The sequence below is a fragment of the Vicugna pacos genome, chromosome 25, assembly GCF_048564905.1.
Source record: "Vicugna pacos chromosome 25, VicPac4, whole genome shotgun sequence".
Lineage (NCBI taxonomy): Eukaryota > Metazoa > Chordata > Mammalia > Artiodactyla > Camelidae > Vicugna > Vicugna pacos.
In genome coordinates this window covers 36,298,424-36,311,493 of record NC_133011.1, presented here as the reverse complement: position 1 = coordinate 36,311,493, position 13,070 = coordinate 36,298,424, and the positions used below count along the sequence as shown (strand labels likewise).

General features: G+C 49.7%; 1 protein-coding gene across 1 annotated transcript in view; it reads left to right on the top strand.

Moving 5' to 3' along the window:
* Positions 1–13,070, top strand: part of COL22A1 (collagen type XXII alpha 1 chain) — a 212,646-nt gene that overhangs the window by 164,219 nt on the left and 35,357 nt on the right. The window contains exons 45-48 of the mRNA XM_072949767.1: positions 3,377–3,490; positions 4,145–4,198; positions 8,838–8,891; positions 10,448–10,501. Coding sequence (XP_072805868.1) covers positions 3,377–3,490; positions 4,145–4,198; positions 8,838–8,891; positions 10,448–10,501 — 276 coding nt within the window. The remainder of the gene's footprint in view (positions 1–3,376; positions 3,491–4,144; positions 4,199–8,837; positions 8,892–10,447; positions 10,502–13,070) is intronic.

Here is a 13,070-nt window from a genome sequence, read left to right as displayed (position 1 = left end):
CAGGAGTGTGCAGTGAGGGGGCAGGAGTCCAGCAGGGGCTTGGGTCAGGTGATTGGGAGGTGATTTCTGCACCTGAGAAGCAGCGGTGGTTTTTTCCCATGTGGCAGAGACTGCAGTTCCTCCTGTTATAAGCATTTTAGGAGCGCTTGCTTGGTGTGCCATGCCTCACCACACAGAACAACATGGCCGGCTGGGTTTGCTGAGGGCGCCGCAGGCGAAGGGCAGGGGGTGGGGGCGAGAGGGGTTGCGTCTGCAGATTACGCATAGGGGACCTGGCAACGTGCTAGACGCGCCACAGGCCTGCTCCGTTTAAACTCCACGACTGTACCCTAAGGTCGGAGAATGAGCCTTGTCAGCTGGTGTAGAAATAGACTAGTGGGGACTAAGTGGCCTGTCTGGGATGACCCGGTGACATGGAAGAGGTGGGGATCAGTGCTGAGGAGCAAGGGCATCTGATGTGCAGGTGCGACAAGGGGACAGACTCGGAGGGAAACGGCGGCTGAACCCACAGTGACTCACGGGGCGGCAGACACTCGTGCTCCCACCGGGGGCCCAGCTCGGCAGCAGGCAGGCAGCCCTCGTTACTCATTCTCTGACCTCACACGTGAGGAGGCTGCGGCTGGGAGAGGTGAAGCCGTGGGCCCGAGTGGCAGAGGCTTCCGTGTGGTCTGAGCAAGCCCGCCTGGTTGGAAGTAGAGCCCGGTCTAGTGATGGAGAGTGGGGTTTTCCCCCTACACCCCCTCTGGGGCTCTTGTGGCTGGACTAATGAGAAAGGTGACACAGGACAGATTAGTGGGAGGAAAAGCAACAGGTTTTAATTCATGCACGTGGAGTTATCTTAGAAATGGGACCTAAGAAGTGGCCAAAACTGGCAGCTTTTATACTTTTTGGACAAAGAAACAGTGTGTGTGTGTGAGGAACTGGCAGGGAAAAGAAGCTTAGGCTTCGGGCGATTCATCAGTGAAGAACCTGAGCGGAGCTTGGGCTCGGGGCCGTGAATTAAAATCAGGAGGTTTGTTTACACCGGCTTCTCGGCCCTGGATGCCCTGTCTCTGGCAGTGAAGGTGTCCCACCTCCAAATGCGGGCAGTGCGCGTTTCACGTGAGAGATTTATCTCCTGCTCTCAGGGTGACAGAGAGAAGGGTCACTGTCCCGCCTGCATTGGCCATTTCTTGAGTCACTTTAATTCAAAATAATCAATATGCCATTGAGACATATTTGAGGGCAGCCTGCCCTGGGCCCCAATACTAGTCTCAAGACATTCCAGGCAGCCCAGGGTCAAGAGGAACTGGGGACCCCAGGAGCACAGGCGCCCAATTGAGGGTGGGTAGGACAGCAGTGGGGGGCTGGCCTTGCCCTGTGCTCGCTGGGTTCCAGGGCCGGGTCAGTATGCTAAGTCCAGCCCCCTCGCTGGTGAGTCTGTGGGCTGCGGTGGGGCTGCACTGGTCTTCAGTGAACAATCCTGCACAGAAATTGGGACTAAGACACAGTCAGCCTGAGAGTTATCCACGACGGAAGCTGAAAAGAGAGAGTCGAAACCAGTGAGATGAGTTACTCAGATTTGCCGCTTTGTGCTCTGGACCTCACTGCAGAGGGTGGTTCCCCATCACTCTGTGTCCCGCACATCCAACAAAATCTCAGTGGCCCAAGCTCCCGCAGCCACCAGGCTAGCTCCGCTCCCGTGCAGCCTCTGTCCACTCTGCTGCATGTTGTGGATGTGTCTCATTTTGAAGAACTATAAGAGAAGGTCTGGGAATACGTGAGTTCCTCCCACGTCTGCCATGCCTCCAAACAAAAGGCAGCAGCGAAAACATTTGATGCTCCTCACCCTTCCCCTAAAAATTCAGCCAGCTTCTGGAACCACCTGCTAAGGAAGATGGCCCTGGATGCCAGCAGGTCACTGGTCGGTCAGTCGGGTCGGCTGGCTCACCCACTGACGGAACTCATGCTCTGCAGTAGGTTATTTGCTCTGAATTGGATGCATAAAGACTCTACCGCTGTTCTCGGAGAGTCACACTTTCCTTTTCTTGGTGGGGAGGGCATGGAGCTATAAACAGACCACATCAACAGTGGGTCACGTGCTGCCACAGCGGGAATTCCTGGGTCCGTGGAAGCAGGAACACACCCCCAGTTCTTGGGGGACGTCCTGGAGGAGGACACAGCTGAAGAGTCTGCAGAGACTGAGCAGGAGTGAGCTTGTCAAAGGAAGGTAGACTGTTCAAAGTTGCTTTTTTGATGGAAAAAGCCCGTCCATCCTGCATTAGACACCAAGATGAATGCCAGGTCGCCTGAAAGCTCACCTCACTGAATGTGAACACGTGCACCTTGTCCTACAGGACACTCTGCAGGTGGCTCCAGGGCAGCATCCCAGAGGCCCTTGTCAGTGTGTGTGTTGCGTGTCCGTGGGTGCCGCGGGACCAAGAGCCCTCAGGATGCGTGCTCCTGTGGTCTCAGAGCGGAGAGGCACGGTGCCTGACAGAGTGGTTGCTTTGCAAGTAAATGCTCTTTCATTGAGGGAGCGGCTGAGTGAACACATGAATGAATAGAAATAGCCAAGTGCACTGGGAAGGAGCTGACACCTTCATCAAAAGGAGAGAGTGGGGGAGGAAGAGAGGGAGGGTTAGCGAGAAGGCCGTGGAGGGAGCGACCCAAGCCCCTGGGGGGTGAGACGGGCAGGGGTGTGGTCAAGCCCGTGAGTTTTATTTGGTGTTTGCTGTGCTCCAAGCTGTAAGATCTGGGGATGACACAGACAAGTTAGAAAACCTGTTCCCTGGGCTGAGGGCTTTACATTCACTCTGGGGACTTGCCTGCCTCAAAGAAGGAGAGCAAAGCTCCTTTCCAGGGAACATTTGTTAAATGCCCACTGTGGGCAGAGAGGAATGCCAGGCCTGGGGAGGTTCGCATGTGCCAGGCAGCAGAGTCCTGAGGGCGGGCACCTGTTGCTTTCTTTGTCTTGCTGCTTTGTTCAGGAACCACTTGGGCAAACCCATGAGACCGAGGACGCTCTCTAGCCTTAGGGACAGGGCGTGCTATTGTAAACAATGCTGAGTGTTTGCATTAAACCTGTACTGTGAGTATCTCCAGATGTTCACAGATACTGGTACATGCACTTTTGACATCTTTGTCTTGGGCTGTGTTTCAGCCGTTTGGCCAGAAGCAGGGAGAAATGGGGTAGTAATCCAGATATATCAGCACTGAAATCTAATTTAGGACTAAGAGAAAAATGCAAAGCTTGACACAAGCTATTTGGGTAATGACTCAACCCACCTGCTTGCTCTTTCCTCATTTGCTGGCTTCCTCCTGTCTGGAGAGGAGGAGCTCTGGGCCACCTTTTGTTTTGCCAGTAACTGTATCATGTGTTTGCTCTTTCTTTCAGGACATGTGCAATGACTGCCCCCCTGGCCCCCCGGGCCTCCCTGGTCTGCCAGGTTTTAAAGGGGACAAAGGTCTCCCAGGAAAGCCAGGGAGAGAAGGCGCAGAAGGGAAGAAGGTAAGGAGAAAATAGGAAACAGTTTTTACCATTGCATCATCTTGGAGACCCCAGAGTTGCCTCGCTGGTACACGGGAGGGTTCTACTCAGGGGTGTGGCTGTGGGGGCAGAGGTCACTGGGGTCGTCCTGGGGACTGGCTAGCACGCCAGCTAGCACGGTAGCGGTGGGTCATGCCCATGAACACATAGCCGTGCTCCTGTCGCCACCACTCGTCTGCCCCCTTAGCTCACACACGCTGGGGGTGGGAAGGGGACAGGGAAATCTCAGTGGGAAATCAGTGACTAGATGTGTAAGGGGGTGGCTTGCTGTAACTCTGGGTGTGGGCTCCAAACACGCATCCTTTTTTTCTTGTGGAAGTGTAGTTGATTTACAATGTTAGTTTCAGGTGTACAGCAAAGCGATTCAGTTATACATATACATACATATATTTTCAGATCCCTTTCCATTATAACTTATTACAAGAAATTAACTCTACTTCGCTGTGCTGTACAGTAGGTCCTTGTTGTTTATCTATGTTATATGTGGTGTGTATCTGTTAATCCCAAACTCCTAATTTATCCCCCGCCCCACTTTCCCCCTTGGTAACCATAGTTTGTTTTCTATGTCTGAGTCTGTTCTGGTCCAGACACTCATTCTTGTTGTTGATGCTACAGGGAGATGCTGGTCCCAGAGGCCTCCCAGGGCCCCCAGGAATAGCTGGACCACAGGTCAGTGAGCCTTCATAAAACTGTGTACAATTATTCTGCTCATCTCACTGGGTAACCTGAGTTTGAGGACGAGTGACGTCCAGTGTAGAGGAATGATGGTTCTAAAATCAGAAAACTCACTCACTATTGTTAAAAGCAAGGAAGCAAACAGAAATACTGTGGTGTGACAGCCACCTATCGGGTATCCAGGTGGAGAACCACCAGGTCACCCAGGCCCTGGCTGGCGGGTCACCACATCTAGCGTTTGCTGTTGTCCGATAGACTTTGAAGTTTCGTAGGGTCTTGACAGACCCGACACTACTGCTTCACAAACTGCAGGCATCAGGTCTCAGTGTTGCTGGAACGAGAGACTGCCCTGGTGCAGCGTTAGGTTAAGAGACTGCACAAAGCATAGCTGCCTCGGGGCTATTAACTGAGGGGCTATTAACTGAGTCTTACCCTCCCTTTCTGGGGTCATAGGTGGTGGCTGAACTCCTCGCTGAAGGACTCTGCAGGTGGGGAATTTCAACTGAGCCTTAAGTATGCAGTCTTCGCTGTCAGCTTACCGGCTGCTGGGTGCTGCCCCTGCCAGGGAATGGCCTTTATTCAGGGAAACAAAAGCAAATCAATTAAACAGATAAGGAGTTCCCTCCACTAAGTAGGAGTTATTTTCTCTATCAGCCCAGCCCCGCTTGAAGTGCTGATGTCTTGGGACAATGGCTCTGCCTTTGTTCTTCTATAATTCCCTTCAAGGGAGATTTGTTCCTTTACATAATCAAGAGAAAGCCAAAGAAAGCTTCCATCCAGAGAAAGAACACAAATTAATGCTGTATCTGAGAGACAGGGGTTTGCTTCTCCACTTGGGAGTCCATGGCGACCTTGAGAAGTTCTCAGGGTTCACTTGCAGAATGAACTCCCAGGGAGCTGCAGCCAGTAGGTGAGATACCTGGTGTGCTAAGAGCTAAGGCCAGTTTACCTGCTTTAAGTACTACCTCCTGCAAAGGTCAGCATCATCCTGGGAGGCAGAGATACTGTTCCACCTTACAGACTAGGAAACTAGAGTTTGGCAAGATTAAGTGCTAGAATTATGAAACTAGTGGGTGGTATAGCCAAGGTGATCCCTACTATGCCCCACGGTAGTAGCCTGCTGTTAGACCCCAGCAACGCTACCTCCAGCGCCAGCACCAAGGACAGCTCCCAAGGAGGGCAAAGCCAGCTGCCTCTGGTAATGATCCTGTAACAGCTTCCCCTTACGACCGCCTGTTGTTGGGAGAATGAGTTGCAGAGGACTCACTGGCTTGCCTTGGTTCTTGGCTTCAAGCTCAAACCTGTCTCTGTGCTCTTGGTTCATCCGAAGCCAATCTCCAGGAAACAGAACAGAGGACTGTTTCGTTTCCTTTCTGCTGAATTTCACTTATCGCTGCCAGACCTGGGGGCACGAAGATGAATTTGTAAATTGAAAATGCTACTCATAATGGAGCATCTATGGTCACTGTTAATGTCCTTTTATAACCAAAGGTCCTGGGTGGCCACTGGTCACATGCATCATCAGGAAGGTTTGATTTGCTTGTTTGCAGCTTGTGATCCAGCATCTGGGAAACCAGCTTCCCTAAGATTTGTCTTGCAGATTTACAGCTGTTACCTCTGGCTGCCGGGTCTGGGGAGGTCACTGACATCATCAACTGCAGAGCTCCGATCTAGAGCTTTCAGACCGCATAGACACTGACTCTACGGGTTAGGGTCTGAGGTAGTGGCTGCTGTTTGATTATGAGCCATGTAGAGGAAGAAGAAGCAAGATGGTAATCAGAACATGATTTTCTGGACACATAATTTTCTGCAGAGTCAGATGTTAAAGCCTCTTCCAGTTTGACTATTCTGTCCTTCACGAAAAACATGGTTTTCTTCTCACCCACATGTGCACCAGTCATGTAACGGGAGCTGTAGGACTGGAGACACTAAATGAGCAGAAGCCCCCGCTTGGAGCCCACGAGTCTGGGAGGCAGAGTCATACCTCCTCTGCCAGAAAAGGTCCTGGAATCCCATTCTGCCCAGAAGGCAGCCCAAAGCCATTTAGTCCATGCTGTCTTCAGGAGAGAAGTCTTTTCACCTACAGCTGCCTTGATCCTGGAAGGTTCTCACCAAGCATGGCCTTGAACAGCTCCCTTCCAAGTCAGGAGGTATAGAGTTAGGTCAGATATGGGCCATGCCTTTTAGGGCCTGATGTGCTGGAGAAGAAAGACCTACAAGGTCACCTGGTAAGCGGGGTGGCCGTCTGCTTTAGTGAATTAGCTTTGTACAAAACAAAACAAACTTCTGACGTCTTTTTAACTGGAGGTAGTTTGTAGCTTGGAACAAGGGGCCCTGTAGTTAGGCTCCTCCCTTCCTGCAGAACCTGGGAGATGGGGTTTCATTTTCCTTGATGATTACATTTCAAAACAATGTTCCCAGGTCCTTGAGAAAGACTTTCCTGGGACCTAGAGCTGGCAAAAGGCTTACTTAGCTTTGGAAAAGGCTTACATACATTTCAAAGCGACAGAGAAAGAACTCACAGTGACGAGTTTTCTAAAGTAAATGCTCTAATAAAAGGGGTGTGGTGGGAGTTCCTTCCCTGATTTTCAACAGGAAAAACAAAACCCTAACAGTCGATCCTCAGTAAACATCTGCTGAAGAGAACCGAGATAGCCAAGTAGCAAACTAGTAATGACCCTGGGATGTGGGCTCCAGGGGGGCAGGTTGTTTTTTTTGTTTCTAATCTGTCTTTGATGGCTGTATTCTCTGTGCATAGAATGGTTCCCAGAGCATGATCAATCAGACTCTAAATCCGGCGATCTGCACATCATAAAACCAGTGGGACAAGGCGTCACAACCTAGGAAAATAACCAGGAAAGTAACCTGGTCAGAGCAGGCAGTTTGGATACTGACAGATCTGGATTTGATGCCACATCTTGTTTTTTATTAGCTCTGTGACCTCAGACGAATGACTTAACCTCTCTGGTCTTCAGGTTTCTTACTAATACACTCTGATAATAACCTCTACGTCAAGCAGTCGTCTTGGCTAAATGAGATAACATAGACTAGTAAATGTTGTTTTGCACCAGCTCGGGATATAAACAAAGAAAAACATGGAATGAGATCTCATGCGAAAGCCCTGGCAGAGTGCCCGGCAGAGTAGGGGCTCTGTAAATGTCAGCCCTCTTTTCTGGAAGGAATTGAGTCAGGCTTGGGGGTGGCCGTGTTTGTGCTGATTCCCAGCTGCGGTGGAGGAGACAAGGACAACTGTGGCCAGCCTTGAGCTGCTGACATTTTAGTTGTTAGATGAGGGTTGAAACCACTCTAAGGCCAAACTGAGGGCTGGAAATTGAAAGAAAACCATTTACTTTTAAGGCAATTGTCCTTAATGTCAGAGAACCAGTGTGCTGTTCTATGTCACTGCTTTTCGTTGAAATTACAAAGTGGCTGCAGACAGTGTGCTGGCTTTATCGACTTAAAAACAGTAGAAATAATTACATGCAAACATGTTGGAATAAATGCTCTTCCCCTCTGAACCTACTGCTTTTCTCCTCTAAACAACAGCACTTGGCGCTCTGCAGGCACGAGATCACCTAACCATCACGGTACACTGCAGGGGGGCAGCCAGCGTGCTGTTCGGTAGTCACTGTCCCCATGAACTGCTGATGTGGTACCGCAGTCGGGATGGGAAGAGGGTGGGTGTGATGTTTCAGTGAGAGAACTGTCGGGTTCTGGAGCTGGAAGGACCTTCATAGATTGACATACACCCCTATCCTTCATTTACCGGATGAACAGAGTGAAGAAAGAGCATAATCTTCTGCAAGCCGCAAAGACAAGGGATGCCGGGCCTGGCACCAGAGCCAAGGCGGCTAACCCCCAGTGACTTCTTCTACTGCGTAGTGCATTCTTTTAAAGGAACTGGGATGTTTTTGTTTAATAGCATTTTACTGAAATACACTTGTTAGCATGGGAAACATGGGGCCAAATAGGTGACCATTAAGATAGATTGGAACCTTTGAATATTACTTTGAGTTGGTCTGTGAAACTATAATTTTGGTAGGTTGCACGTGGTGTCTTGATGACTGTGATGATGAAGATAATGATGATGATGTGAGGAGGAGGAGGCGGTGGTGGTGCTGGTCTACTCTGCGATGCCCACAGACACCGTGTTGACTCTGCTCCTTTCCTTCCCACACTTGTAACATCCCAGTTTCCTCCTAACTGACCCCATCTCTTCATCCTGGACCTTCTAGCCCACCCTGCACCGCAGCTTGAGGCACCCTCCTGAAGCCTAGGGTGGTCCTACATCCTTCTGCTGGTTTCCAGAGCCTACAAGTAAATTCAGATTCTCGGGCTGACACAAAAGATTGTCAGTGAAGTGGGCTTTGCCTGGATCCCCAGCCCCATTTTCTGCTGATCCCATCCTGCCCCCTACAGCCCAATTAAGCCATTGCACCAACAGTCCCTCAACTAGGCCTAACTGTTCTCATCTGCTGACATCCTGCCTGGCCTGCAGCACTGTCTTGACAAGAGACTAATGAAGAATGAGTGATTGATTAAGTGGAAGGATGTAATGCCAAAATTTTTCTTTTGCAAGGTAAGCTCTAGCCAGATTTTCAGTAATGGTCCTTCTTTCTTTTTTTCTCCTAAGGGAAGTAAAGGAGAGCGTGGTGCAGATGGTGAGACTGGGCAGAAAGGCGATCAGGTAAAAACTTATTTTATGAGGAACCATCCACCCTGAAGAAACATCACTGTTTTTTCTAGGTAACTTTTATTCCCAGATCACCAAATTCATTTCTGAAATCATTTCTTGCCTCTTGTCTTCGGTAGGATTTTTTTTAATCATGTTTTTGTGGTTTCCACCTTGGTTCACTGGCACACTCCCCTTCCCCCATTATCTGAGGATCCTGTCTTGTCATTTCTTTAAAAAAATGTTTTAAAATGTTGTGCTCGTTCAGAGCTTCTTGCTCACTGAGATGGTGGTCATTCATCACAAAATGCCAAATGCCCCTTCTTGCCTCCCGCGAGACTCCCCCGTCTGCAGCCGAGAGCTTCGCAGACCCCCTCCCCGCTGGGGCCTCTCCTCCCGGGGCCTCGGGGGGGCGCCGCTGACCTTGACGTGCTGCGCCGCCTCGCGCCGAGCGCGGCTCCCGTCCAGCCCGGGGCGCCGCCGCCGCTCACCCCGCAGCGCCGCTGCTCAGCCGCTAGCGGCCTTCCTGCACTCAGACTGGCTGTGGTGCTTGGGCTATGCTGCTGCCACTCCTTCCCCGCTTTGCTTTTCCTTCCCTCCTCCCGCCTGGCCTTCCTCCTTCCTTCTGAGCCTTCCGTCCGTCTCAGTGGGCGCCCCGCGCTGGCGCCGCCCCGGGCTCTGCGATGCGGGGCGAGTAACGCGCGAACCCGGCCTCACTTACCGGAGGGGGCGGGGCGCGCGAGCGGAGGCGCGGAGGCGGTGCCATCAGAGCTGCGCGCAAGGTCGGAGCGACAGACTCGGCTAGAGTTCCGTCTGTATCTTGAAAAACAACATGTGTTTGGGTTATTCTTATAGGAGGGAGTTGTCAACGGCAGTGCTTCTCTGCTGAGCGTCACTGCAGCTTGTGTTTCCCTGCGGAGGGATGGGGGGGTACTTAGGAGAATCACTTCTTTCATGGTGGTTTGTTCGCTTTTATAACATTGTTGTGCTAAGCTAAACGTGAGACGCGGTGCACTCTGCCCTGTAGCCGGTGTGGCTCATCCTGTAATACACGTGGACTCCTCTCCACGTGGGGACATGAATCTCTTATAATAACTGTAATAGGTTCATAGATTCTGTCGTTCAGTTAACCTAACAGTTTCCATTGTGGATATAAATGGTGTGTGCATGTATTTATTTGTTTTAAATTTTCGCTATGGGATACTTCAAACGTACATAAAAAGAAGAGAGTGTAATAAAATGTGTCCGCCTGGCACTTGTCGCCCAGGCACAGCGCCCTCCAGCTCTGGGGCCACTCCTCTGTCCCTCTGTACCCTTCACCGCTTCCCCCACACCTGCTTCCTCCACATCATTGTGAAGCAGATCCAGGTCCAGGATAGGTTTGGTTTTGTAAGCACTGTTAGATACTTCCTCAACCACCTACTGAAATACATAAAAGTATGTATCTCCAGGGTTGTTATCTGAGTTAGAAGATAGATTCTGGCTTGTTGTCTGAAAGTGAAAAACTTCACTTTTCATAAGTGAAAAGCTTTTTACGAATCATTTAAAAGAATTGCTTTGTGTTTTCCTAGGGTCATCCAGGAGTTCCAGGTTTCATGGGGCCCCCAGGGAACCCAGGGCCACTGGTAAGTAATTATTTTTAATCCCTTCCTCTTTTGGCCTTGTCATCAGTACACACGTCCACACTCACTGGAGGTGCTGTCACCTTGACGTACCTCTTATTTGAAAGATTGGGCTGACCTGAGAGGTGTCCAGGGGTGAACTGGAAGTGCAGTCCCAGAGGCATGTGGAGTGAGCACGGAGGGTCTTGAGCAGCATTGAGGGACAGTGTAATTAGAATGCTCCTGGGACAGGAGGCTTTGGAAGGGATGGACAGGATCGACTTACTATTCTTTATCCAGCTTGGGAGGGGGGAGTTGGGGATAATTCCAAGGTTAGAATCTTAGGTAAGAAATGGAGAAGCAACTGTCCCTCTCCCATAGAAACCTGTCCCATAGTAAGAGGCTCTGGGAATCACAGGGTGTTTATGCAAGCTCAGACTTGCTTGGATTTACTATAATTGATAACAGTAATAATAACTACGGATTATTATTACTGTGCAGCATGACTTTTTTCAACAGTTCATTCATTAGCATTCTAAGGCCCTTGTTATCAGTGTATCTGCAACCACCATAGTATCACCCCATTTATTCCCCTGCCCCACCCCACCCCCCAGGGCAAGTGTTCTCCTTGCTCTTAGAGTGGCCGTGGTGCTGATGTTGACTGATGCTCTTCTCAGCAACCTTGCCTCCCTTTGGTCTAGGCGGCCCACGGGTTACTCTTGTCCCTCCTCTGCTCGGTCCACTGTGGTGGTTACCCGCGGTAGCCATGGTAACGGGCTGTGGGAATTAGAATCCTCACCAAGCCAGGCCTGGTCCCCTGGCGTTTCCCATGGGTTCTTCAGGAGCCCTGGTCTCCCAGACCTTGCAGAGAAGGGGTCACTGGTAATGGCTAAAGGACCCTGAAAGGGAACCTGCTTCAGATAGGGACCAGCCTGTCGTAAATAATGAAGGATCGTGAAGTTAGAATGTATGAAATTAAGCTTGCTGTGTCTCCTTTTCAACGGCATCTAGTTGGCTACTAATTGTAACTATGTGTTAATTCTTAAAATAAATCAAGTTGTTTTAAGTGTATTTTTTTTCAATAAAATCATGAGAACATGAAACAACATCTTTCAGTTCATGACAGATTTTTCCACCAAAATCGTGGAAAGGTAAATCGTCTACAAAAGTATTGAAGCTTTCCGAGTTGCCCACAGAGCCTGCCTGAGATCTCTCATGTTCAGCTCGTTCCATCCCCCTCTTTCTAGTGCCTTTGCTGTTAACATCCTTTTCAGTTTCTCGGCCTCAGGTCTTAACTGTTCCAACTCTGCCGTCTGCACATTTGTGAATGACCTGGTAGGGAAATGATCCGTTTGCTATCGTTTGATTTTGTGAAATTCTGCATATGTTTCAAAATGTGTAATTTCATGCAGGGAATTTCTTTGCACTGTGTTTGTGTGTGTTACTGGATTTTGTGGCATCTGATCCGCAAAGAGAAAGACTGATCAAGATGGCAGCAGTACCGATAGCGGGAAAAGGCATCGGCGTGAAGTGAGGAAGGGACATTTGAGAGGGAAATACTAGCATATAAAAAAGCCCGGTTCTTGAATGACTCATTTCATACCATGATGGCTGTAGCTTCCCTGCACAGCCAAGCAGCTGAAGAGCTCATAAAAAGTACTGAGTTAAAGCCCCATCCTCTTCCCACCCTGGTAGCTCCAAAGCCTAAAACACATCCCAGCCCAAGTGGAGCCCTGTTCTCTTCCCGTTGGGAGCTGCCGCGACTTCGAACTCTGATGACAACAGTAGCAAATGGCTTATTCTCCTGTTTGATGACGAATCTGAGATTCACAGTCACAAGCAGAAGCCAGCTTGTCTGCCTTCAGCTGGTTGGTGTGTTCTTTCAGCACCAGGCAGATGTGTATGAGCTTCCACTTTGTGCCCTGCCTTGGACTGTTAACTGCCCTTGGGAATAGACGCTGAGTCAGCTGCCCACTCAGGGTTAGGGGTCAGCCATGCAATAGGAACTCAAGAGCAGGAAATGACCACTCTTCATCATTCATGCATTGTTTTTTGAGTGTTTATTGTGTGTTAGATAGCGATGCCAACAGACAAAGCTCCTTTCTTTGGTAGTCTATTTTCTGGTGCTCAGTCTGCATTCTTCTTCCAGGTAAAACCCTTACCCTGTTTCTAACCTGCTAGTTTAGCTAGATTCCAGAGTCCAGGATGCCAGAAGCTTTCGGCAAAATTACGTAGAAGAATCCAGGTTAGGAGTAGAAGCTCGATTGTTCCGTTAGGTTTGGACTAGATGTGTGATTTTCCTTTGCAGCAGCCCAGGTACAGGGAAACACGAACCTTGTAGGCCGTTTGTTTAAATATTATCAACATCTTTTTGTTTCATGAACTTTTGCTGGGTCATCACCTAGTGAAAAGCATGGAGGCAAATCAGACTGCATCTTGTCTCCAGGATTTGTTTTACATGAAAATTAAGACACTTCTCCTTCAGCTATACCAAGTTTCTTTGAGGTCTAAGACCACCGTGTGGTCATTTCTGTATCCCTAAACCTTTGCCAGCACCTGGTACAACATAGGAGCCCAATAAGTGTAGGTAAAA